Source organism: Tiliqua scincoides, chromosome 4, assembly GCF_035046505.1.
Source record: "Tiliqua scincoides isolate rTilSci1 chromosome 4, rTilSci1.hap2, whole genome shotgun sequence".
Classification (NCBI taxonomy): Eukaryota; Metazoa; Chordata; class Lepidosauria; order Squamata; family Scincidae; genus Tiliqua; species Tiliqua scincoides.
Window position 1 is genome coordinate 45,407,495 of NC_089824.1, and position 25,233 is coordinate 45,432,727.

Consider the following 25,233-nt stretch of genomic DNA (forward strand, 5'->3'; position numbering starts at 1 on the left):
GCACGCCCTCTCTCCACCCCAGCCGGCCTCCCCCTACCCTGGAATGCCTCCTCCCCGCCCCCACATGCCATTCCGCAGCTCGGTGGTCCGGGAGACCGCCGAGCCACGGGAACTGGGCAACCGCCCGGCGCTAGCTCAGCACCGGCTGGCACTGGGCTAGCACAGGTAGGAGCCTGGCGGTGAGCCCCGCGAGCATGCCTTATGGCACGTTGGCGACTGATAGAGCTGTGCCGCCAAGCACAGGATTGGCCTCTTAACACAGGATTGGCCTCTGTACCGCCGAGCACAGGATTGGGCTCTTAGGCTGCAATCCTATACACACTTTAATAAGAGTATGTCTTATTGAATCCAATGGGACTCACTTTTGAGTAGACATACATAGGCTTGTGCTGTAAATCTATGTCTTCAAAGAGCCTTTTATATTCTAGCAGAGTATCTAGCATTCCACAGATGTAAATTTTTTTTTGTACATTTGGAATAGGGGAGCCAAATGATAATTAAATATTGTATGTCTTGTATGTCAATTCTATGTAAACATGCCACCTGAATGCTGAAGCTGTGATGCCTGAGCAGTACCTCACGTAGTGCCTAGAGAACTAACAGGCCATTGCCCATTTTAAAATCAGTGGTTATGTACTGCTCAATTCATTAACTGCTCCACACAGTAGGGAAAATCTGAGGGGGAACCCTGCTTGGCAGGAGCAATGTTGCCTCTTCTGTCATTTGCTGCTAATGAGTTCCTAGGAGACAACAAAGTGCTTATTTCTGGTCAACACCTACTTAATGACATCACTTACTGCTTAATTATATCATTTCCGGCCATCAGCGTTTGCCATGGATGAGAACTTTGGATCACTGTATGAACTGTTACCCTGCACATGCCTGATCTCAACTGATCTCAGAAGCTAAGCAGGGTCAGGCCTGGTTAGTACTTGGATGGGAGACCACCTGGGAATACCGGGTGCTGTAGGTTTATACCATAGTCTTTCGAGACTGAAGGTTGCCAACCATGAACTGTTACACCCCTGCTCTAAAATGAGCTCTAGCCCATGTTTAATCAGACTCTGATGAGACTTCTGTCACTGTCGCTCAGGTAATCTTCATCATCTGCAGCTCCTTGGTACTTATGAATACTTAATTTTACTGACTTCATTTACATATATTTACATTCATTTGTTTATATATTTTCCTTTTTCTTTCATCTTTTTTGTTTGTTTTTGTTATTTTTTTTGTTCTCTGCACGATTTGTTCCATTTATATAATACTTTGATTTATGATACTATTATTGTATTATGTTATTCATCAATAAAAAAAATTAAAAAAACATCTGCAGCTCCTTGGTAAACTGGAGCTGCTCTCTGACTATGTTAAGGTAGCAGTTGCTTGAGAAAATCTGATCCTCCACCCTTGCTATATCCCTTTTCCAGAAACTGAACCAGGTCCATGGATGAGTCGCTGACCTTGGCAGTTGAAAAATCCCATAGGAAACACTAAGGATCCATTAGCCTCTGGTGTCTAACACAGAGGCTTGTCCAACATAGTCCCCTGCCTCTGTGGAGGTAAGAAGTCACAATAAGCGTGAACCTTACCAGCAAGTAATCTGTCCATGACAATGGAGCCACTTTAATATCCCCCACATCCAGACCACCATCCACTTGCCTGCAGGTAAACACCAGGTACATAAATGCAGGCAAGGAGCTGCTGGCCAATCAGCAAACGAAGAGAGGAACCATATACCCCAACCAACAGCTTCTACTGGACGCTGTAAGGTTAGGAAGCTGCACAAGCTTCCTTCTACCTTGGCTGTATCTAGCAGAGGTACTTACTTGCTTAAACAACAGTGGCTGAGGAAATTCTGTAAGAGCAAGCCATTAACAATGTCCTGCTAACTTCACATCATTTGGTCTGCTTTCTCTCTTCTTGGTAGCAGGGCCAGTAAAAATTACTGATACCTTTCCTAGGAGTTATTTTTAGTGCCTATAAAGCACAAGCAGTAAAATAAAAAATCTGTTCTATTTTGTGAACTAAAATGCAGCTACTTTGGCTGCTTCTAACATTGGCTGCTTTTGGTACTTCTAACATTGGCTGGTAGAAGGTCAAACCAACTGTATTACATTGGGGCTTCCCATTTCACTGGACTTTCACGTATGTTTTTCTTAACAAAGCAAAATTTACATTCATTTCTATGTACCAAGGAGAGCTTGCAGAGTGGAAAACGAATTGAACTGAAAGAGGGAAGTTGGGGAAAGGGCAACTAAGGCAGCAATCCTAACCACACTTTCCTGAGAGTAAGCCCCACTAAACAAAATAGGACTTACTTCTGAGTAGACCTAGTTAGGATTGTGCCCCAATACTTTAGCTGAGCTAACTTACCATGAGTCCAGGTAAAGTGATCACCTCAGGCAGGTTTTGGACACCATCCATGAAGTAGAATCACTGTATGCACAACAATGTCCAGGGCTGCCAAGAACCACAGGACACACAGGGAAACTAGCATTCTGGCAGCACAAGGTCCTTTATGGCAGTGCAAAAGTTAGCTTCTGAGCCACGGCTGTAAATGACAAAATGGGCAGCACACATGGCAACAGCTCTAAGAACATAAGAACAGCCCCACTGGATCAGGCCATAGGCCCATCTAGTCCAGCTTCCTGTATCTCACAGCGGCCCACCAAATGCCCCAGGAGCACACCAGATAACAAGAGACCTCATCCTGGTGCCCTCCCTTGCATCTGGCATTCTGACATAACCCATTTCTAAAATCAGGAGGTTGCGCATACACATCATGGCTTGTACCCCATAATGGATTTTTCCTCCAGAAACTTGTCCAATCCCCTTTTAAAGGCATCCAGGCTAGACGCCATCACCACATCCTGTGGCAAGGAGTTCCACAGACCAACCACACTCTGAGTAAAGAAATATTTTCTTTTGTCTGTTCTAACTCTCCCAACACTCAATTTTAGTGGATGTCCCCTGGTTCTGGTGTTATGTGAGAGTGTAAAGAGCATCTCCCTATCCACTGTCTATCCCCTGCATAATTTTGTATGTCTCAATCATGTCCCCCCTCAGGCATCTCTTTTCTAGGCTGAAGAGGCCCAAACGCCGTAGCCTTTCCTCATAAGGAAGGTGCCCCAGCCCCGTAATCATCTTAGTCCCTCTCTTTTGCACCTTTTCCATTTCCACTATGTCTTTTTTGAGATGCGGCGACCAGAACGCATCTAGAAGCATCCACAGGCACCAGGTAAGTTGGCAGCACCTGTGGGAGTGTGGGAAGGGGGCGTTTCAAAGGGAGAGGGTGGGGAGCAGGCCAGAGGGGAGGAACTTTGTGGTAAATGTGCGCACGAGATCTTATCCCCACCCATTTTCTTTGTAAGAACATAAGAACATAAGAACAGCCCCACTGGATCAGGCCATAGGCCCATCTAGTCCAGCTTCCTGTATCTCACAGCGGCCCACCAAATGCCCCAGGGAGCACACCAGATAACAAGAGACCTCATCCTGGTGCTCTCCCCTACATCTGGCATTCTGACTTAACCCATTCCTAAAATCAGGAGGTTGCGCATACACATCATGGCTTGTACCCCATAATGGATTTTTCCTCCAGAAACTCGTCCAATCCCCTTTTAAAGGCATCTAGGCTAGACGCCAGCACCACATCCTGCGGCAAGGAGTTCCACAGACCGACCACGCGCTGAGTAAAGAAATATTTTCTTTTGTCTGTCCTAACCCGCCCAACACTCAATTTTAGTGGATGTCCCCTGGTTCTGGTATTATGTGAGAGTGTAAAGAGCATCTCCCTATCCACTCTGTCCATCCCCTGCATAATTTTGTATGTCTCAATCATGTCCCCTCTCAGGCATCTCTTTTCTAGGCTGAAGAGGCCCAAACGCCGTAGCCTTTCCTCATAAGGAAGGTGCCCCAGCCCCGTAATCATCTTAGTCGCTCTCTTTTGCACCTTTTCCATTTCCACTATGTCTTTTTTGAGATGCGGCGACCAGAACTGGACACAATACTCCAGGTGTGGCCTTACCATCGATTTGTACAACGGCATTATAATACTAACCGTTTTGTTCTCAATACCCTTCCTAATGATCCCAAGCATAGAATTGGCCTTCTTCACTGCCGCCGCACATTGGGTCGACACTTTCATCGACCTGTCCACCACCACCCCAAGATCTCTCTCCTGATCTGTCACAGACAGCTCAGAACCCATCAGCCTATATCTAAAGTTTTGATTTTTTGCCCCAATGTGCATGACTTTACACTCACTGACATTGAAGCGCATCTGCCATTTTGCTGCCCATTCTGCCAGTCTGGAGAGATCCTTCTGGAGCTCCTCACAATCACTTCTGGTCTTTACCACTCGGAAAAGTTTGGTGTCGTCTGCAAACTTAGCCACTTCACTGCTCAACCCTGTCTCCAGGTCATTTATGAAGAGGTTGAAAAGCACCGGTCCCAGGACAGATCCTTGGGGCACACCGCTTTTCACCTCTCTCCATTGTGAAAATTGCCCATTGACACCCACTCTCTGCTTCCTGGCCTCCAACCAGTTCTCAATCCACGAGAGGACCTGTCCTCTAATTCCCCGACTGTGGAGTTTTTTCAGTAGCCTTTGGTGAGGGACCGTGTCAAACGCCTTCTGAAAGTCCAGATATATAATGTCCACGGGTTCTCCCGCATCCACATGCCTGTTGACCTTTTCAAAGAATTCTATAAGGTTCGTGAGGCAAGACTTACCCTTACAGAAGCCATGCTGACTCTCCCTCAGCAAGGCCTGTTCGTCTATGTGTTTTGAGATCCTATCTTTGATGAGGCATTCCACCATCTTACCCAGTATGGATGTTAGGCTGACCGGCCTATAGTTTCCCGGGTCCCCCCTCTTTCCCTTTTTAAAAATAGGCGTGACATTTGCTATCCTCCAATCTTCTGGTACCGTGGCCGTTTTGAGAGACAAGTTGCATACCTTAGTCAAGAGATCTGCAACTTCATTCTTCAATTCCTTAATAACCCTTGGGTGGATGCCATCAGGGCCCGGTGACTTATTGATCTTTAATTTATCAATGAGGTCTGAAACATCTTCTCTTTTAACCTCTATCTGACTTAACTCCTCGGTTAGGAGGGGCCGTTCGGGCAGCGGTATCTGCCCGAGGTCTTCTGCCGTGAAGACAGATGCAAAGAACTCATTTAATTTCTCTGCCATCTCTAAGTCTCCTTTTATCTCCCCTTTCCTTCCCTCACCATCCAGAGGGCCAACCGCTTCTCTGGCGGGTTTCCTGCTTCTAACATATTTGAAGAAGCTTTTATTATTCCCCTTAATGTTGCTGGCCATGCGTTCCTCATAGTCTCGCTTGGCCTCCCCTATCACCTTCTTACATTTCTTTTGCCACAGTTTATGTTCCTTTTTATTCTCTTCATTAGGGCAAGACTTCCATTTACGGAAGGAAGCTTCCTTGCCCTTCACAGCCTCTCTAACTTGGCTGGTTAGCCATGCGGGCACTCTCCTGGATTTAGTGGAACCCTTCTTTCTTTGCGGTATACACCTCTGCTGGGCCTCTATTACTGTTGTTTTAAGCAGCCTCCATGCATTCTGGAGAGACTGGACTCTTTTTACCCTCCCTTTCAACCTCCTTCTAACCAGCCTCCTCATTTGAGGGAAGTCCGCCCGTCGGAAGTCAAGGGTTTTTGTTAGAGATTTGCCTGGTATTCTTCCCCCAACGTGCACGTCAAAACGGATCGCAGCATGATCACTGTTCCCCAATGGCTCAGTAACGTTTACATCTCTAACCAGGTCCTGTGTACCGCACAAAATTAAATCCAGAGTCACCTGTCCTCTGGTGGGCTCCGTGACTAGCTGATCTAAGCCACAGTCATTCAGCACGTCAAGAAATCCGGTTTCCTTATCGTGACCAGAACACAAATTGACCCAGTCAATATGAGGATAATTGAAGTCCCCCATGATTACAACCCTGTCCTTCCTTGTCACCTCCCTGATCTGTTTCCTCATTTCAAGGTCCCCATCAGAATTTGTGAATTTGTGAATTTACACCAGCTAGTTAGCTGGTATGGGTCTAAGGCAGCCATTTTCAACCACTGTGATGTGGCACACTGGTGTGCTGCGAATGGTCCGCAGGTGTGCCATGGGAGTTTGTTGGAGGGTCATTTATTAATAGGACCATTGGGAGATATGAGCCCCCCACCAACAGCATAGCGTGCCTTGACAACTATCCAAAAACTGAAGGTGTGCCTTGACAATGTTAGTACCCTGTCAGTGTGCTATGAGATGAGAAAGATTGAAAATCACTGGTCTAAGGAGACCCATAGGCCATCAAGGGGCAGAGGTAAGTAAATCACCCCCTTCTGATAGCCCTTCCCCCACCAGTAGATGTAGCATCCAGATGATGCTGCCTGTGTATGTGTGTTGCTTATTAAGGCAAGTGCAACTGGAAGAATCTAGTTCAGAGGTGGAGAACTCCACCACCCTATTAATTTACAGGTGTCAGATGAGTAATTATTCTCCACAAGGACAAATAACAGCTTTGGAGGCAACACTGATCAAGAAAATGACATCGGAAAGATTTAAGTTGCCTCACCCAGTGCCATGGTTCTGATCCAATTTGGAGCTTCTAGTGGCTCTGTCAATTATGTTTATGGGAGATTCTAATCAGACATTTCTTTACCACATTCTTTGGGATACTGTGCATTCTCTCTCAATCTAAGAAACATACACTTGTTCACTGTGAACTGGCTAAGCTTGGTTGTAGGGGTTGGTTTCCTTCCTTCTTTGAAATCTGATCTTCTGGTTTCACCTTGTTTTAGACCAGCTAGCTGGAGGGAGGGGGGGGAAAGAATCGCAAAAAGTTTGGCAGGGCACTTCAGTGCACCAGGTAAGCTGCTACTCTGCCTAGCCATTGGAGCCATTCATTTCAAGATTTACTATGATACCACTGCACATGATGCTCTGTTTAACTACCAACATTTACTAGGTTGTCCGTGCTCTTGCTCTGATCTTAAATCGCCATGTACCAACATTTTAAGAATGTTCATATCTGATTGGCCTTAGAATGTTGTTTTGGTCCTTTTCAAAAGCAAAACTGTCTAAGGGCAATCAGAATGAAAGATGCTTCAGAGAAGGTCTTGTTCTCTCTGTTTTCAGTAACAAAGTAAAGAATGTGCTTGATAACAATGCAAAATGTACCCTCAAAAAATAAGATACTGCTGTTCAAAGGCCCTAGAAATAGCCTGAGGAGAAGCTCCTAAAACTGCACCTATGCATACTTGCCTGAGAGTAAGTGTCACTGAATTCAGTAGAGTTTACTTCTTGGTAAACATGAATAGAATTGGACTGCAAGACATCTTTTTTCCAGCTGTGTTATAAAATCAAGACATTGTCATATGATCCAGGAGCATGTTTTTGTGTGCTTGCATGTTTGTTGAATTGTTTGAAACTGACACATATTGAGACGTTCCAATCTGATTTATAGAGATCAGTCATGTACAACTGAAGAGACAGATGTTTTATTATGTCTGTTCTTCATGTCTATTCCTCTGACACAAGAGGATACAACAATCAATGAGCCCAAATCTGATCTCAGCAGACCCCCAAACCAGCAGTTTTGGTGTATCTGAGCTGTTAAACTACATTTGAGAATATTAAATTTCCTGCTGGGGTGGTTCCCACAGCAGAATCTTTAGCACCAGAGACAAAATTTATCTCTCTATATTTGCACATGCTTGCAAAATGCAGGAGCTCAGCTACTTGCAGGGCAGTTAGCAGCTATCTTGTAAACTTCAGGAGCTGAGCTCTTTACAGGGTAATGAGCAGCTTTTTGAATAGCCTCAGGACTTGAGGCAGTTAGTTATCTGATCTTTCCAAAAATTAGGTCACAACAACCCATCAGTGGGTCCTGACCATCAGTTTGGGAACCACTGGTCTATGCTATGGGATTAAAATAAAATAAAATCATCTTGCAGAGCATGGCTGTGAGACGTTACGTTTCATTTATGTAACTCTATGGAATCTCTGCCAACCTGCTAAATATTACACTATCTTAAAAACTGCACGGAATTTTTTTCAATTCTTGGGTAGAAATTTGCTCTTTCTAAGGACCAAGATGTTAACTGTTCACAAAATGAATTGCCAATAATTTTAAAGAACTGGTGTTTGTTTAAAAAATGTCTGATATTCTATTTTCCTAGCAATCCAAAGTATCCTCTAAGCCAGTGGTTCCCAACCCGGGGTACGTGTATCCCCAGGTGTATTTGCCAAGACGTTCAGGAGTACTTGAAAAAGAATTGACTAATGGTGGATAAAGGCAGGTCTGTATTCAAATGCCTTGTGGGGCTGGCATTAGAATGCCTTGTGGGGCTAATATGAGGGGTACAGTTTATGGAAATGGGCTGCCAAGGGGTACGCAAGTGAAAAAATATTGGGAACTACTGCACTAAGCAAAGGCATAATTCTTCGTTACAGCACCCACTTCAATGATATCACAGTGTCACACTACATCTTGACATCATGTGTCATGACGTCACTGCGCAGTTTCTTCCGACGGCGGGTCTACGTGCCTTGTCCAGGCTTCTGTGAAGGCTCCCAGCCTTCACAAAAGCCAGGTTGGGGTGCTGAAAGCCAGCAGTGCTCTGCTCTGGGGTAGAATGTTAAGTGACATTCTTCATGAGGGCAGGGCTTCACGTGCCTCATCCTAGCTTCTGTGAAGGCTCCCAGTCTTCACAGAAGCCGAGATGGGACATGACAAAGTCACCAGTGCCCCGACTTTGGGAAAAATCTGGTGATAACTAGGCAGAGCATGGAGGCAGTCATGCACCCCCTGGTTTGGCGCCCAGGAGCACCTGTCCCTCAGGCTCCGTCCAAGGAACGCCTCTGCTTCTAAGGGCCCAAATCCTATCCAGCATAGGAGCACTGCTAAAGGACCACTGCTAAAGGGCCACTGCTGTATCCTGTACTGGAGTTAAGCAGGTTGGAGGTCTCCTCAGAGAAAAGGAGCAGTTCATCCCCTTAACCCAAGCAAAGCCCCAGCCTGCTCAATGGGGCTTCTCAAGTCAGTGCCAGCTAAATTGCTGGTGCAGTGAAAGTAAGATAATGGGAGAGGTAGGAGGGTGGACAGAAGCGGGGAGGGGGCGAAACCGGGCAGGGAGAAGGGCATAAAAGGGAGTGGAGAGGCTGTGGGAGGGGGAGGATCCATTGAGGCGGGCCTCCAAGAGGAATTTTATCAGGGGGTACAAAATTTCTTTTGGGTCCCTTTGCAAAGGGGGGGATGAAACAGCAGGGGAGAGTGGTGATGGGTAGCAGAATGGGGGCAGGGAGGGGCAAAACAGGGTGGGGGGAGGGTAGAGACAGCTGGAAAAGTCTTTGGAGCCCAGGTCTACCCACCCATGTGGCATCAGTAGTGTCCCCAGCATCCCATACAGGCAACAAGTCTGAGTAGATAGGAAAATGTCAGATCCCAGGAAATTTCTGGGCCCCCTCCTTTGGCTCCTGGGCTCCCCTTTTTGCCCTGGACCTGGGTACAAATTACCCCCTTTACCCCCCTTTCTTAGGCCCTGCATTGTGGACAGCCTGCACCAGATCTTATCCCCTCTGGGAGAAGTCTCCCTGCCCCCTTTCTCTCCTCGGACTTGCGCTGGCAAATTTACTGGCGCAGGTCCAAGGAAACCCATTGCAAGTTAGGGGGCTTACGTGGAGGTAAGGGGATAAAAAATTCTCTTTCCCCACTGAAGTCTCCTGGTCTGCCTGCCCCCACCATGGATGCAGTGTTTGCCAGTTTGGCAATTGGGGGGGGGGGGGAGAATAAGATTGGGTCAATCTACATGAATGAATATACATGATTTATATAGCAAATTTTCGGAATGGAAAAACATTTTAAATCCAGGTGATATCTCCAAAGATCTTGAAATATGCATACCGGCATAAAGCATTAGAATAATCTAAAAAGAGTTACTAAAGAGTTACTACTCCCTAAAATTAAGTTGTTTGAAAGAATAGTATGAAAGTTCAATATAAATGAAGTATATTGCGCAGCTCTAGCATGTATCAAAATAAATAAATCCACGTATGATAAGAGTTCTATTATTGCCTCAACAGGGCATAGAAAAGGACATTACTATACAAAGTGATACACAATATAAATAAAAAAAGTCCCAGACTGTGATCTTGCCAGGGGCATAATAGCTACAGGGATACTTCTCTGTAATAATGGCTCCTGCTGCAAACAAACAGCACATTCCTATGTATGTCTAGTCTGAAGTCTCATTGTGTTCAATGGGGTTCACACCCAGAAAGAGCACACAGGATTGTAGCCCTAAACAATGGTTTCCCTTGTAAATCCAGCAGACAGCAGAATATACCACTTAAGAAACAACATACTTTATAGCACAACACATGAAATTGAATTTGCTCTCCAATCCCTGTGCAATATGTTATATATAGGGGAAAATGGCAATATTATTAGACCAAAAAAAAAAAAAAATGGAATTTTGTGAATATAATCCACATGATACAAATATCAACGCAATTTGCCCAGTTATTCTGAACAAAGATGTGTCTGAAGGCAGGCATCATCACAACCAGCTGCTCAATATCAACGTTTCAAATTTTGTTCACTCTTTCAATGAAAGGAATTTTACTTTAAATAATGACAATGTTCCGCATCACCAGGATCTCACAGCTGTTGTCAAGATCAGGACCCAGCTTGAATGCAGAGGCATCACTAGGGCTTGTGTCACCCAATTTGAGAACTCACTGTGTCACCCCCATGGCAGACCACCTCCCGTATCAGACCATTCAAAATAAATTATAATATCATTTGCACAGCCTAAATGCAGTGGCATTACTAGGGTTGGTGTGACCCCCATTAACTTTATTTATTTAATATTTAACAACAAATGTCACCCAACAATTCTGTAACCAACAAAAAACCAGTGGCCAATTTGATGACACACAACTGAATAAAAGTTCTAGTATTAGCTCTGATACATCGAAATGAGAGCTAACTTCTTGCTGTGTCATAACAACACCTCATTGGATCTTGGAAAAATCAGTTCCATTGATCAGTTTTGAGTTAAAGAAATCTACTTTTTGTTACATAAGACATTTGTGTTTTCCTTTTCAGGTTGTTTGGTTATAGCTTTTGATAGAATAGAGATAGTTCAATGTGGCTTGTTTCATTGCATTCTGCATTAAATTACCCATCAAATTATATATAGCATGATGGTATTATTCGAAAATACCAGGATTTTCACCATTTTGGCCAGTAATGGTGTAAGCTTCCACCCCCAGAGTGTCACCTGGTGTGGTCTGCACCCTCTAGTGATGTCAGTGCTTGAATGCAGAGTGTGTCCAGAACTCCTCCTACACGCCAATCTATTCCAGAAATAATTCAGATTAAACAAATTGATTTTCAGGTGTTCTGTAGATATCCAAATTAATATACTCTCCATATTTGGTTTGGTTCTTTAGACTCCAGGAGCTTGTGTACAAAACAGTTCATCTGAAGCATGCTGAAGCCCACGGTTGTTGAATTCAAGCTCCAAAAACTACAAGCCAAACTGCATGTAACATAAATTGTGCAATTTGGCCCTACAAATTATTTTTTAATGACTTGAGCAGGTATATTCTAGCAGGTACATTTTAATGACTTGAACAGGTACATTCACAATCTAGGTTGGGACCATGGCATGGGGGAAGAGGACCATAGCATGACATGGGGAAAGGGGACCTTTACTCCCACCACAGTTCTGAACCAGGTTGGGTCCACCTATGGTTGCTATTTGGCATAGAAGCAGTCCTGGACAACACCAGTTAAGCCTGAATGTTTCTTTTTTCCTTTCTTTTTCAGCCTCATTTAGGAAGAGTTATTCTTAGGCCATTTGTTCATTATGCAAAATGCTGAATTGCAAATTTTGGTGTGTACGTAAAACACCATGTAAAGCAGTAGAAAAACAATAGCTGGATCCTTACCTTGGAGGGCCTGAAGGGTATGTGTTTGTACAACAATGCAGAGCTGCAGGACCAGCTGTGGAGCACTTTCCAGAAATGTAGCAAGCAAATGCAGCATACTCACATCTGCATACTCATAAACCATCTTCCAATAAAAGCGCCACCTGTCACTGTCTCCACTCCGCCGACTTCGGATGCCCAAGTAGATAGTGTGGAAATACCTAATAAGAACGGGAAAAATGAACTATAAATTACAAGGGAGGGATTTTGAAGGAAGGGGTTTCTTTGGTATTGTAAAGTATGCAAATCATTAATATACTTTATTGTAAATATTTGCAATAAATGCAAATTTTAGGTTTATGGAAAAAGGTGTATAGTTATGAATAGCACAATTCCAAATTGTGCTATACATAATATAAGTATGCATATAATGTATGTGTATATATATAACACATGATGTTATGTGAAACCTCCGAAGGTGAGGGAGAGCCATGCTGCCTCTCCAAGGCTCAGAATGCCCATTTTGGGAGAAAATGTATATATACGAGTATATAGCTTCTGTTAAAGTTGGCAACCCTAACTTGCTCTCTTGAACCTACTGATATATTCAAGTCATCTTAAGAGGCCTTGCTTTGTTTTCCTTCCTTCAGAAATATAGGGGGAGGTTACATAGGATTGGGACTTGTGTGTGATGGCACCAACATTATGGGATTCCCTTGTTAGGGAAGCTTTGTCTTGCTTCTCCTTGCTGACTTTGATGTGCCAAGAACATTCTTTCTCATAGGGATTTGCATGCTGTGAAACATTTTAAATCTGTTCCATTGTTGGTGGCATTTTTTTTAAAGGTCTCAGTAACTGTTCATGGGTTGCTTTGGTTTGAACATTAAGTATTTTTGATTTTTTTTCTTTACTGCAAATTTAACATTTGATGTTAACAGTCTTATAGGTCCATAAGATGGAAAGAAAGGTTATGAATACACTATTTTAATAAATGAATGCTTTATCCCAGATTACGGGCAGGCAAAACCTCTCTATTTGTTATTCTGAATAGATCATCTATTCTGTAATCTTGTATTCTAACACTACTGTGCTTTATTTATGTTTCTGTAATCCTATATTCTCATCCACGAAGCTTGATACAAGCTTGGAATATGATTTTTAAATTTATCAATGGAGATAAATTAATTGTGCCATACCCACTAATACAGACTTTATGAATACAAAGAATATTTCAATCAAAATATTTTAATACAAAAAATATATCTTGTTAGGATCAAGCATAATAAAAATTCAGACTGACAAAAAAATGGAAATCAGAGAGTCTGAACCCCCCCCCCCCCCAAAAAAAAAAAAAATCATTCAGTTCCTTTCAGAATGCATTGGCAAATTTTCAACAACTGATGCTTGCAATGATGTGGCACAAGATGATTTCTGCATATGACCAGATGGCTCAGACTCGGCAAACAGGTTCTCCAAGAAGCTACTACATGCCCACTGCTTGAGGGAGTTTCAACCTAAATATGTTGCTGGAAAGCCAGTTTCTTTAAATATGGGTCTTCTTGAACCACAGGGTCCAAGCCAAGAGCAGGGTCCAAATTGATGCGCAGGTGGAGAGCGAATAATGGGAACTGTAGCCATCCTCTCATCCAGTTGCTTCCTTTCCTGCCACTCTTCCCCAGACTATTTCCTCCTAACTGATCTTATTTCTGGTCTCAGAGCTTAGCAGTGTGAAGAGTGAAGATGGACAGCAAGAAGTAAGCCAGAGGTTTGTAATTCAACATCTCCACTAAATTCTGTGCTTTGACTACAACACTGTCTACAACTCTTTGTATCTAACTGGTGAAAGTGAAGAGTATGTCCAACATACACCGTGTTAAGATGAGAAACTGTTTTATATTCTGCACATCAAGGAAATTGGATACTATGATCATGTGCTTAACCTGAAAAGCCTTTGTGAGGATCCACATCGCTCATTTGCATTCTTTGGGAAAAACTGAAAGGTACAGATTTCATGCTTCATACAGCCTAATATTTATAACAATTACCCAACTCAGGAGAGGGCATATTCTCATATTATATAACACACTGAAACATTTATGAAAAGATCGAAAATCACTAATGGCTGGTTACAGATACAGGAGACATTTATTCTGATGTCTAATTTGCTTCCTGTATCAAACAGTACATTAAACAATTTAGCTACACCATAAACAATCATTCTTCCTACCATCTAATAAGTACAGAGAATAAAAATTTCTACAGCTGGGGTTTAAACATAAAGAGTAAAATAAACAGCAATTCAGGTAAGTGCTTTTTTTTTTTTTACTGTTGCCTAGCTACTAGAGAAACTTCACTCTATTTTGAGCTCAAGAGAAGTGATTGTTAAATAATGATAAAATTTTGTTTATGAAGTACTTGCTTATTAGTTGCATCTCAACATGAAAGTGTAAAGGGCACCACTTTGTTTTGTTATTAGGAAAACACACACACACACACACTCACATGCAGGCACACACCTTATTTACAAAACCCAAATACTGTTTACTGGTTTTGGAGAACCAAATTTAATTGCTACTTTAAAAAAAAATTATAATCCTCTATCAAGACTGATTCTGATAAAGGCATTAGTTTTACTGTGTTGACTTTAAACACAAAAGGAACCATTAATGTGTTCTGCAATGAACACTCACCCAGTATTTGAATGGAATGCTGACATGTACAGAAGCAGTGACAGGTTGGTGGAGGCCCTGGGACAAACTGCTGCAGTGGGTGTCCCACAATGCTCACTTTTCCTCCACTGATGCACTGGGCACTACTGCTACCACCAGTATTGATGATTCATGGGTTACCATAATAGTAACCAGATAACCACAGCCAATTGGACATGAACCCTTGGCCAATGCCCAACCTCACTAAACCCCGACTCTACCCTGTATAGAAATATGATGCAGATACAGCATAAGAATGCACATTAACTATACTTATACAAATAGAATGGTGTCTTGCTCCCTCAAATGTCTCCGCCCTTTCTCCCACGCTGCCCATTATACCTGGAATCACCTCCTGGAACTCCTATGTGAAGCCTCCATTTTTACTTTTTTATGTGCCTTCTTAAAAACCACTTTTTCATAGTGCTTTTGGCACAATGTTTTAGTCCACCCTTTCTGCCATAATTAAACTTAAGTATGAGAAATTTAACAGAAACAACATATTATTTTTTCCTCCATTTCTTTCCCGTTTTCTTGGGTGTTTCTAGATCAAAGGTATCAAACACAAGGCCCACAGAAATTATTTATCCATCCCACATGATTATAGGGTGGGAGAGGAGCTGAAAGGGAAAAAAAATATGGCAACAGAGATGGGAGCACATCCACCATATTTCACACCCTTCATTGCCTCACTTAGTGAGGACAGATGGAGAAGGAAGCGGACCAAGGTAGTCCACTACTGTAAACTGGAAGTGAAAAGTCCCACTAAATGCCCACTTTGGTACAAAGCCCAGGGATCATTTGCTTTTGTCTTTACTGCGATTAGAAGCCTGTTGTTTGAACACTGCCAAGGAGGAGCCACAGAAGAAGGAGGAGGATGTCAGTGCTGCTGAGCCAGGGGAATGGATCACGTGGTATGATTTCTGTGGATGTCAGTTCAAGGAAACTGTGCACTTCCACACATGTACCCGTGTGACTCACTCTTCCTTTAGATGGAGGAATTTAGCCATAAATAGCTATTTAGGATTGAACTGTCGTGTGGGAGTGTTTACGACAGCAGAACAGTTTCAATGTTGTAAAATGGCTACCAAGTTCTGAGCACTGCCGCGGCAGGCAGTAGCACTCCAACTGGGTGGGGAAGAGGAGAAATGGAGATGAAGAAGCTGTGGGAGGGAGTGAATCCAGTGGTGATGGTTAAGGGGATGAACCATATTTTAGAGGGCTATGGGATTATAAGAAGACATATAGAAGTTATAATAATGTGATAGGGTATAATATAACGACGTAACTGAGGGATGAGTCCTTTGAAGGAATAACAATATGTACCCTTTGATGTAGAACAGGGGTGTCCAAACTTTTTGGCAGGAGGGCCACATCATCTCTGTGACACTGTGTCAGGGGCCGGGAAAAAATGAATTAATTTACATTTCAAATTTGAATTAATTTACATAAATGAATATATTAGAGGTAACTTATATGAACGAATGAAGGCCTTGCAATAGCTCAAGTCCTATAAAAGACCTTGCACAAAGAAAGGCCAGCCTTTTCTTTGCTGCCACTGCTGCAGCAGTGGAGAGAGCCCTTGTCCCACAGCTCACGCAAGAGGTCGAACAGTTGGCCGTCACGCTGAGAGAAGTTGCATCAGGTCAGTGTGGGCTCCAGCAAGTCTCCAGAGGGCCAGAGGCTCATTGGAGACTAGGGGCTCCCTGACGGCCAGATTGGGAATCCTTGAGGGCAGCAAGTGGCCCCAGGGTCGGGGTTTGGGCACCCCGATGTATAACTACAGAGCTATGCAGAATGATGGAGTGTTAACTAACAGGAAGGGAAATAGAAGTTAACTTTGAAAGTTTCAGAAGAGCTTGAGAGGAATAAATGTGTGATTTTTTTGGTGTGATGGTGTTGGCAGGGCAGGGTAGGGCAGGACTGAGCTCTTAATAACTTACAATGGCTATGAATAGTGCTTACCCATTCTGCTAATCATTGTTTCAGTTGTTATACAAATATGAAGTAAAAAACCAATCCACAGCAGGCACCATGAATCCTATTTATATGAAATGAGTCCCTGCTCTAAACTGTGAGACAGTTGGTGAAATCAGATTCCAAAATGGGTATTTAACATCTGTAGAGAAATATTTCCTGATTTTGTGAAATAATTTTCAAGCATAATAACAGTACACTGCTAAAAAAAAAAAAAGTTGTATCCTAAGGAATGTGACTGTTAGGAAGCCCCCTGAGTGCACATTCACACACACACACACACACACACACACCCCCTTCCCGGACATCTTCTGATGACTGGGAAGTCCTTTGAAACAGAACTATATAGGAGATGAAAGACTGAAGGGGTATGAGATCAGCAAAAACAATCTCCCTCTCTTTGCACACGGAAGTGCTTTCCACTTGCTTAAGAGGCTGAAGATATAACCCAATACACATTCTAACAACACAGCCACTTGCGGAGTATAACACACTTTCATGAGGAGTAGAGCTATCCTTTGTCTGTGTACCAGATACTGATAATAGGGTGCAGAGATAAGTTTTAAAAACCCCTTACATCTTTTTTCTTTTTTATTATGATCATGCAGTTAGATCATGCATAACATGCAACATAAAATGCATGTTATGATCATGCATTTAGATCACGCATTTAGATGCATTTAGATCATTCATAACATGCAACATAAAATGCATGTTATCATCATGCATTGAGATCATGCATTTAGATATGCCTGGCATGCATGCAGGAAAGGGCCACCTCTGTGATGCCCCCTCCCCAGCCTGGAAAGAAATAATACAAGAGGAGCGGGAAGCACCCACTCTCCTCATCTTTATGAGACTGCTTAAAACCTTTCTGTTCTGCTAGTCTTTGAGGTGACGATTATTATGGATGACTGTTGCTCTTTTGCTGCTGCACGAACTATGCTGTGATATATTATTTTGACAATTAACTATTTGTTTTTATTGCTCTTATGATGCTGTCAGCTACCCTGGGACTATTTGGTGAAGAGTAGGCTGTAGTTGTAAATAGTAAATAAATTCATTTCTCACATATTTGCTGTGCTTATTTCTTTTGTTTGACTTCACTAGCGATCCATATTCTTAGGTTTTTTATTACCCAAGAGAAAACAGATGTCCAAATGTCTGATGGCAAATTTACTAAATGGCACACTACGTAATAAGAGTAATATGCTGAACCTAGTAGGGGGTTGATATTTCATCCAAAAAGTCTAGAAACAGGCAAGCAGCTGCAGGCGCGTAGCTGCTCTTGGAGCTGTGTACAAGAATGGCTTGTGCAATTCCTCCTACTAGCCTAGAGCTGTCAACCTTCCTTTACAAAAATCTACCACCCCCTCCCACTTTTGACTGCTGAATACTGGAAAGGGTTTTAGTAGTACTGAGTCTGAAAGGCTAGGTCACATTATTTCACTCCAAAAAAAAAAATGAATTTGCAGTTTAATAGCATCTGCTCTGCTGCACAGCTGATTAACCAAGGAAAAACTGTGAACATGAATTTGAGCAGTGAATCACATTCTTCTGTGAGTTTTATAAACAAGTAGTTACAAATCTTAAAATCTTTTCTTTCAGCTGTATGCTTCCTTTAGGGCAAAGTGTCTCCATAACAGCAGAATGCCAATAACCATTCATGATTTTATTGGTTTTATGCCCCAATCCTATCCCACGCCATTGGCATCGATGCAGCCGAACTGTGGAAGTGAGTGCTGTATCCAATGGTGGAAAGATGATTATGAAGCCTCCCTAAGGTAAGTGAACTTTTGTTGCCATACCTCCAAGTAAGTCCCCTGAAGGCCTGTAGGTCTCCTCATACCTTCACCAGCTCTATAGCTGGCAGAAGTCCAAGGAGAGTAAAGAGGAGCGGGAGGCTGAAATGAGGGGGATATGATCTGCTGTGCCTGTTTGCCACTGAAATCTACGCCGTCTAGCCCACTATCCACCTCATTCACTCTCCCCAATCTACTCAGAAATTCCTCCTCTCCTCCCCTTCTTAACCAACAAAATGCCTCCTGCACCAACTTACTGGCACCAACTTATGGCTGAAGGGCTCTAATGCTACTGTTGCTTTGTGGTGGCAACTCACACCAGCTCAGTGGCAATGCACTCCATGAGTCATTGCTGGGCCTTTTACAATAGCGGGATGCTGTCCCACTGTCATAAAATGAGGGATAGGATTAAGCCGTAAATGTATGAATATACACTCAAAGGAAATGTTTTTGATGTTATTTATTAGTTTCATATGCTATTAAAAACTTTACAATATCAATGACTGGATTTAGAAGACTGAACTATGTGAATCATAGTCTCGAGGTCTGACCTAAAAAGAAAAATTTAGGGCACAATCCTAATCAGGTCTACTCACAAGTAAGTCCTATTTTGTTCAATGGGGCTTACTCTCAGTAAAGTGTAGTTAGGATTGCAGCCTGAGAAAGACATTTTGCTGAAGTCCTGCTCAGCCCTCCAGGCTACTAAAATTAGTAGGCAATCCTAGGCAGAAAATGTATTTGAGAAATAGATCATCATTCTAATGGGGAGAAATTTTTTTGTAGAATATGCAGAAATATATAAACAAATTTATTATTGTTATTGTTAATACATATTCTGACTTTTTAAAAAAGTAATTCACAAGGCATTTTACAAGCAAAATAAATCAATAAATGTTAACTTATATGGTGTACCAAATGCTTTACAATTCTTATCTCATTTATCATTTTAATATTACAGCAGCCTTCGCAAAACGTTTATTCCTAATTATTCACTTCACTGCAAATTCTACTGCAGACGTGGATACAATACATTTAGTGCAATTTCTGAGAAATGTGTTCAGAGTTAGGCTGCCCTTTTGACTTTTAAGCAACTTCGGCTGCAATCCTATCCACACTTACCTGGGAGTAAGCCCCATTGACTATAATGGGACTTACTTCTGAGTAGACAGGCATAGGATTGGGCTTTTTGTCTTTACCCAGGACAGATATAGCATATAACTTACTCTTGTTGAAGATTCTCAGTTTGCAACCCCAGATTGGTATTTATTTAAATACATAGTACACTTCTTTGGAATAAAATAGCTTAGGTTATTGGTTGAAAGCAAGGGTAAATCAAGAAGAAGCCTGCAAAAATGCTGAAAGGTTTATTAAATTGGTTATCCCAGAGTGGATAAACCTTGCTAATTCTAGCCTGCAAACAGTCTGGAAGATCCTACCTAGGTGACCAAATTCCTTATCAGAATTTTTCATGTGATGTCTCTACTCCTGGCTCTACTCTTTCACACTGTAGTTGAGAAGATCCTGGATTGACAGTGAAGCCCCATAAGAGGCACTCCTTTACCCAGCACTCCAGGCAAGCCAGGCTAAGATGAGAAATTGGGAGCACCTCATTGGCTGCTGCACAAGTGGGGGCTAGGTGGGCTGATGTCCTAAAGGCTTCGTGCCTTCTGGAGTCAGTCCGCCAGAATTTTCAAGCCCTGTCATCCCTCCCATTAACAGTCTGAGATTAGCTGGTTGTTCTTTCAGGGGGCTGGGTAGGAATTTTTTGTCACCAGCCTGAATGGCCTTGGCTGATGATTTTTTCGCCTACCCCAGACTGGTATGGTAGGGTGTTGGGTTATATGTTTAGAGTTATTTGCCTTTGGTCACTTGGGCAGGTGACGTGCGGGCAGGGTAGCCAGGGCGGCAGGGAATACAGCATACATTCCAAGGTCAGCAAAGTTGGGGGTTGATCCAGGTCTGCTCAGACGATACTTGTTTGGGTCGCTGGCTGGCAAGCCCCCAGGTTGGATTGGGCAAAAGACAACGGCTGGCATGGCCTCTGGGGTATCTGCTCATCCAGCTGCCACGACCCCTAGGAGTTGGTGTTGATAAGCTCTCTTGGGTGATGACTGACGGAGCTTAGAGCCAGGATGTGACGCCCATGTAGCCCGGGGAGGTAGATGGCTAGCACCGTTCCCCCCAAATTTAGTAGCCCGCACATGGGGGGCATTTTAGATTGTTTATACCCTGCTGCAGATTTTCTGATTGTATTACTAAAGTGATCCTTTATCCCAAGACTTTGTCTGGCGTGCTCATTTCAGAGGTGCAAAGGTAATGTAATATTACCCAAAGAAACCCCATGAAAAACTAGCATGTCAGCAAGAGGCCTTTTTACATGTGCATGGAATTATATATTGAGATAATTAATATGCTGCAGAAACAGAATATGAAATAGAAACATCATATGACATTCCTGATTGTGTAAATTCTTTCTGACTTTCTGGATATTTGCTGAGCATACATTTGGGGAGTGAGGGCCCAACCCTATCTAACCTCAGCACCAGTGCTAGGTGCCACAAATGTGCTGTCTATGACACCCAGAGAGAACTCAGCAGCAGCACTGGACCAGCACCAGTCAACGCTAAGCCCAGTGCCAGACAGATGCCACCTGGAGCACTCTAAGAGCTCTGGACTGCAGTGAGGGCCCTGGTGGGAAGAGGCGTTTCAGAGTGGGGGGGATGAGGGTGGGGGGAGGACTTAGGTAGGATGGGGTGACCAGCAGAGCCCTGCTCCACCATAGCCTACCTTCCATGTTAGATTGCAAAGCTCAACATGGAGGCTCTCAAGTCTGCACCGGCAAAATAGCCGGTGCAGACTTGAGAAGCCCCAATGCGGGGCCTGGAGCTTTCCCTGGGGAAGGGGATGAAAGTCCCTTTCCCCTGAGGACACCTCTAGAGGCCCCAGTGGTGCCGCTGGGCTGTGAATCAGGTGCTGATCCACAGGCTGGAACCAGGATATGCCTGCATTTATAGACCAGGGCCCAGACTTACACATGATACACTGATGTGAGTCATCAACCAGTTCTAGCATACCAGACTTGGACCAGATATAGTGAAACAAAACCACTGTAAGTACCAACAACCAAGAAGGTAGTGTGAACTAGATATATTTCATATTTATAAATCCAATTTAAACTGCTATCATTTCAACAAATACTAACCCTCCCACCTTTCAGAGCGCGATACCATAGTCTTTCGAGACTGAAGGTTGCCAACTAACTAACCCTCCCATCCTTTACCAACTTAAGTTCCAAAGTCAGTTTAAATAGAAAGCCATTCAAGGATTCAAAAAAGATGCTCAAGGAGAATCTGTTCCATAGTTATGGGGAAGCCCACAAAAATGGTTTTTCATAGGCCCTTCAACAGTAAAAATATAAGAGGGTGTTTTTGGCTGAACTTAGAGATTGTAAAGTGAATAGTGGAACAGATGGTCTCAGAGAAGGTTCACACAGATACATTCATCACAGGATGACTGTTGCTTCAAGTGCTGACCTGCATGGGTAAATGAGTCATCATCAATCAAGTATCATATACATTTTAAATATCACTCTCATTTCAAAACAGAATGCTTTCAAAGTGAGAGTTACCGTCATCTTCAGGTCGCCAAATGTTGAGAATCAAGTAATGAGAAATCTCCATGTCTCATACCCAAGTTAAGTATTTTCCTGCCCCCATTCACAGTTTCTATTTATTTTCCTTAAAAAAAAAATGTACAAGCATTATTCTTTTCATTCCCAGTTTCCATCATCAAATCTTCCAAAGAGCCCAGTCAATATCTTACACATACTTGCATCTTCCTTCAGGGCATGGAAAATCATTGGAACATGGACAAAGGAAGGTCTCATTTTCCTTGGTCAGTGATATACTTTCAAATCCACACCTCCTTCTGCAGTGTATCACTTTCAGCTGTTCCCCATTTCTGCTGGAAGGACAAAGGACTGCCTTCTGTAGTATCATTAATAAACTTCCTGTCTTTATCATTAACTAACATTGTCTCTCCAGTTCAGCTTTGCTGTTTTCGCTCCTTGTTTCTTGTTACTTCCTGCCTTTATTATCCCAGGTTTCACCATTGGAAATATACTTATGGCAAACAAGTGGCAAACAAGTAGGGTTCCTTTAAACAAGGATTGTTGATGTGTCCTGCAGTATTTCTGAATGTACTTGATCAACATCAGTTTTTTAGCTCAGTACGAGCCTAGAGAACAATTGTCATTGCAAGTCTCCAGGTAACTTGCTACTTAAGTTACAGGCTCCCATTAATTTTCAGGGCAAAATGCATGAAACACAATGCACAGTCTCACAGCTATTGAGATTTATTCCCACTTGATTTTGTTGCTCATCTAAGCAATATTTAGCTAGTATTTTTCACAGTCACAACTAATTTCTTGTTATGGAACCTTGAACACAAAATAAATCAAGCAATAAAATATATGGAGAAGAATAACTGAAGTATTCATGAGATATGCATAACTTTTGCAAGTAGATTCATATATTAATGCAGAACTGCTAGGAAAAGAGTTGTCACAATTTCAAATAAATGACGAAGGTTGCAATCCTTTACACACTTTCATGGAAATAAGGTCCATTGAACACAAACTTACTTCTGAATAGATATGTATAGGATTGCACTTGTAAGGCTGCAATCCTAGCCAATCCCACATGGAAGTGAGCCCCATTGACTACGATGTGTCTCACTGCTGAGTAGACATGCCTAGGTTTGGGCTCTAACACAAATTAGAGGACACCAAGGATTTTACTTTTATTAAAAATGAGTAAAGATAGCACCAGATACCATTTTCTTCTTTCCAGTATTTATTGGATAAGCAAGGCCTAATAACTTAAGACTGGATTCAGAGGGAGCGCAGAAGGGAATCCCAATTTCTGCCACTTCTTCCTTTCTAGTGCAGGTCCCTATATCCCTGAAGTGTGATTCCAGAGGTTCCCCTGACTCTCAGGAGTACCTTTCTGTGAGGAATAGGAGTGGCAGTGGGAGTCAAGTGGTGGAAAAGACATTATGTGAGCAATGTTTCATGTGCTTCTCTGTGAAGATTCAACTCATCATGCAATGTGGTGAGGACAGCATGTCCTGTTTGACATTTTTGTTTAAGCGTGCAAACCTAACCAACTTTCCAGCACTGACATAGCTGTGCCAGTGTGGCATGCACTGCATCTTGCAGTGGGAAGGCAGTCAAAGAGGCCTCCTCAAGGTCAGGGTATGTTTGCTACCTTACCTTGGAGATGCATTGTGACTAGGACAGTGCTGGAAAGTTGGTTGGACTGCGCCCTAAATTTCACAGTGACTATCAATGTAGTTTTGGTCTTTTGAAATGTTACTCTTTGAAAATATATGTTTGAATCCAACAGACACAGATATCCTAATCCAGAGGTTTACCACAGATTTGTAATGCTTATAGAAATGAGCACAACATGCAAAACCTTTTCCATTCTCATCAGTGGAGGACTATCCCATAAAAATTTTTACCTCTTCCACAGAAGTAAATGAGCAGCTCATAATAAGCAGTATTTTAATTTAGGGTTCAAAAACCATGAAAGCCTCTCTCTGTAAATGCCAGCAATTAAAACAGTAGTAGTAGTAGTAGTAGTAGTAGTAGTAGTAGTAGTAGTAGTAATTATAATTTGTCAGTTCAACTCTTCATTCTTTCCTTATTTGCCTTTGAGCTGGAGGGTACATGCATTTAGGAAGAGGCCCACAATAAGGCAGTCTTCAAGGCAATCTTTCCCTTATGACTTGGAGACAGCCCTGAAAAAGTGTCCACAGCTCACTCTTCTGCAGCCTCAAGCTGGATGGGAGGATTAAATATTCTGGCCCTCTCCTCCTCCTTCCTCTGACTCCCTGGCATGGAATGTCGTCTTCAGCATTTCCCAAACAGACACTGTGAAGACCTGGGTATCATAAAAAATTCCAGGCTCACTGAGAGGCTAGCTGCTTACCTGTCACCAAGGCAATAGGGCTATGGCAGCCAATGCACTGCTGACCAAGCAAGCAGTAGCCAAGAATGGAACTCCCTAAACTGGCTCAACCCGTAGTATATATGTGTGAGTTCTTCTCATCTCTTAACAGGCCTAATGGGAAGGTGGCCCTGCTTCCATTGACCATGCAGGACAGAGTCCCTCACCACCACCCCTGTGAGCCCATTAGCTTGTCAAAGAACCTACCCCAGGTCCCTTTAAAGCAGAAGATCGCTAGGATCTTCTGCTTTAAAGGGACCTTTTGGCTGGGTAAGTTCCCTTTAAAGCAGAAGGTCCTAGCGATCTTCTGCTTTAAAAAACTTTTTGGTTGGAGTATGTCTCTAAGGGACCCAATGGGCTTGTGGGAAGGGGTGCGGAGCCCCCACTCCCCTGCCCCTGGAGCCCATTAGCTCATTTAAGGTTTTACCCCAACCAAAGTTCCTTAAAGAAGAAGGTTTAAGCTTCCTAGGCTAAGCTTCCATGGTATGGATGGCTCTACTCAGACCTGTGCCAGCAAAGTCGCCATTGCACTATCCCATGTCATGAGATAGACCCATGCTATGAGATCAGACCTGGGAAGGGGGTTTGAATTTGGTAGCTGCCACTGATGCTGAACCTGCCCCCTTCCCAGGTCCATCCACTCTCCTGTTGCCCTGTTGCTGCCCCATTCTGCCCTCCCCCACCCACATTCTGCTTTCCTTCAACTGTCCACTTAATGCCGCCCTCTCCCCACCTCCCCTGCCATTCTACCTACGTTGGTGAGTCTTCACAGATCTGCTAGTGAA

At 43.0% G+C, this 25,233-nt stretch overlaps 1 protein-coding gene and 1 pseudogene across 1 annotated transcript in view; one reads left to right on the plus strand and one right to left on the minus strand.

The window, feature by feature from the left end:
* XKR4 (XK related 4) overlaps positions 1–25,233 on the minus strand; it is a 187,562-nt gene that overhangs the window by 43,326 nt on the left and 119,003 nt on the right. Inside the window, exon 2 of the mRNA XM_066625831.1 lies at positions 11,972–12,171. Within this exon, the coding sequence (XP_066481928.1) occupies positions 11,972–12,171 (200 nt within the window). The remainder of the gene's footprint in view (positions 1–11,971; positions 12,172–25,233) is intronic.
* LOC136649986 (5S ribosomal RNA) lies at positions 860–973 on the plus strand (annotated as a pseudogene).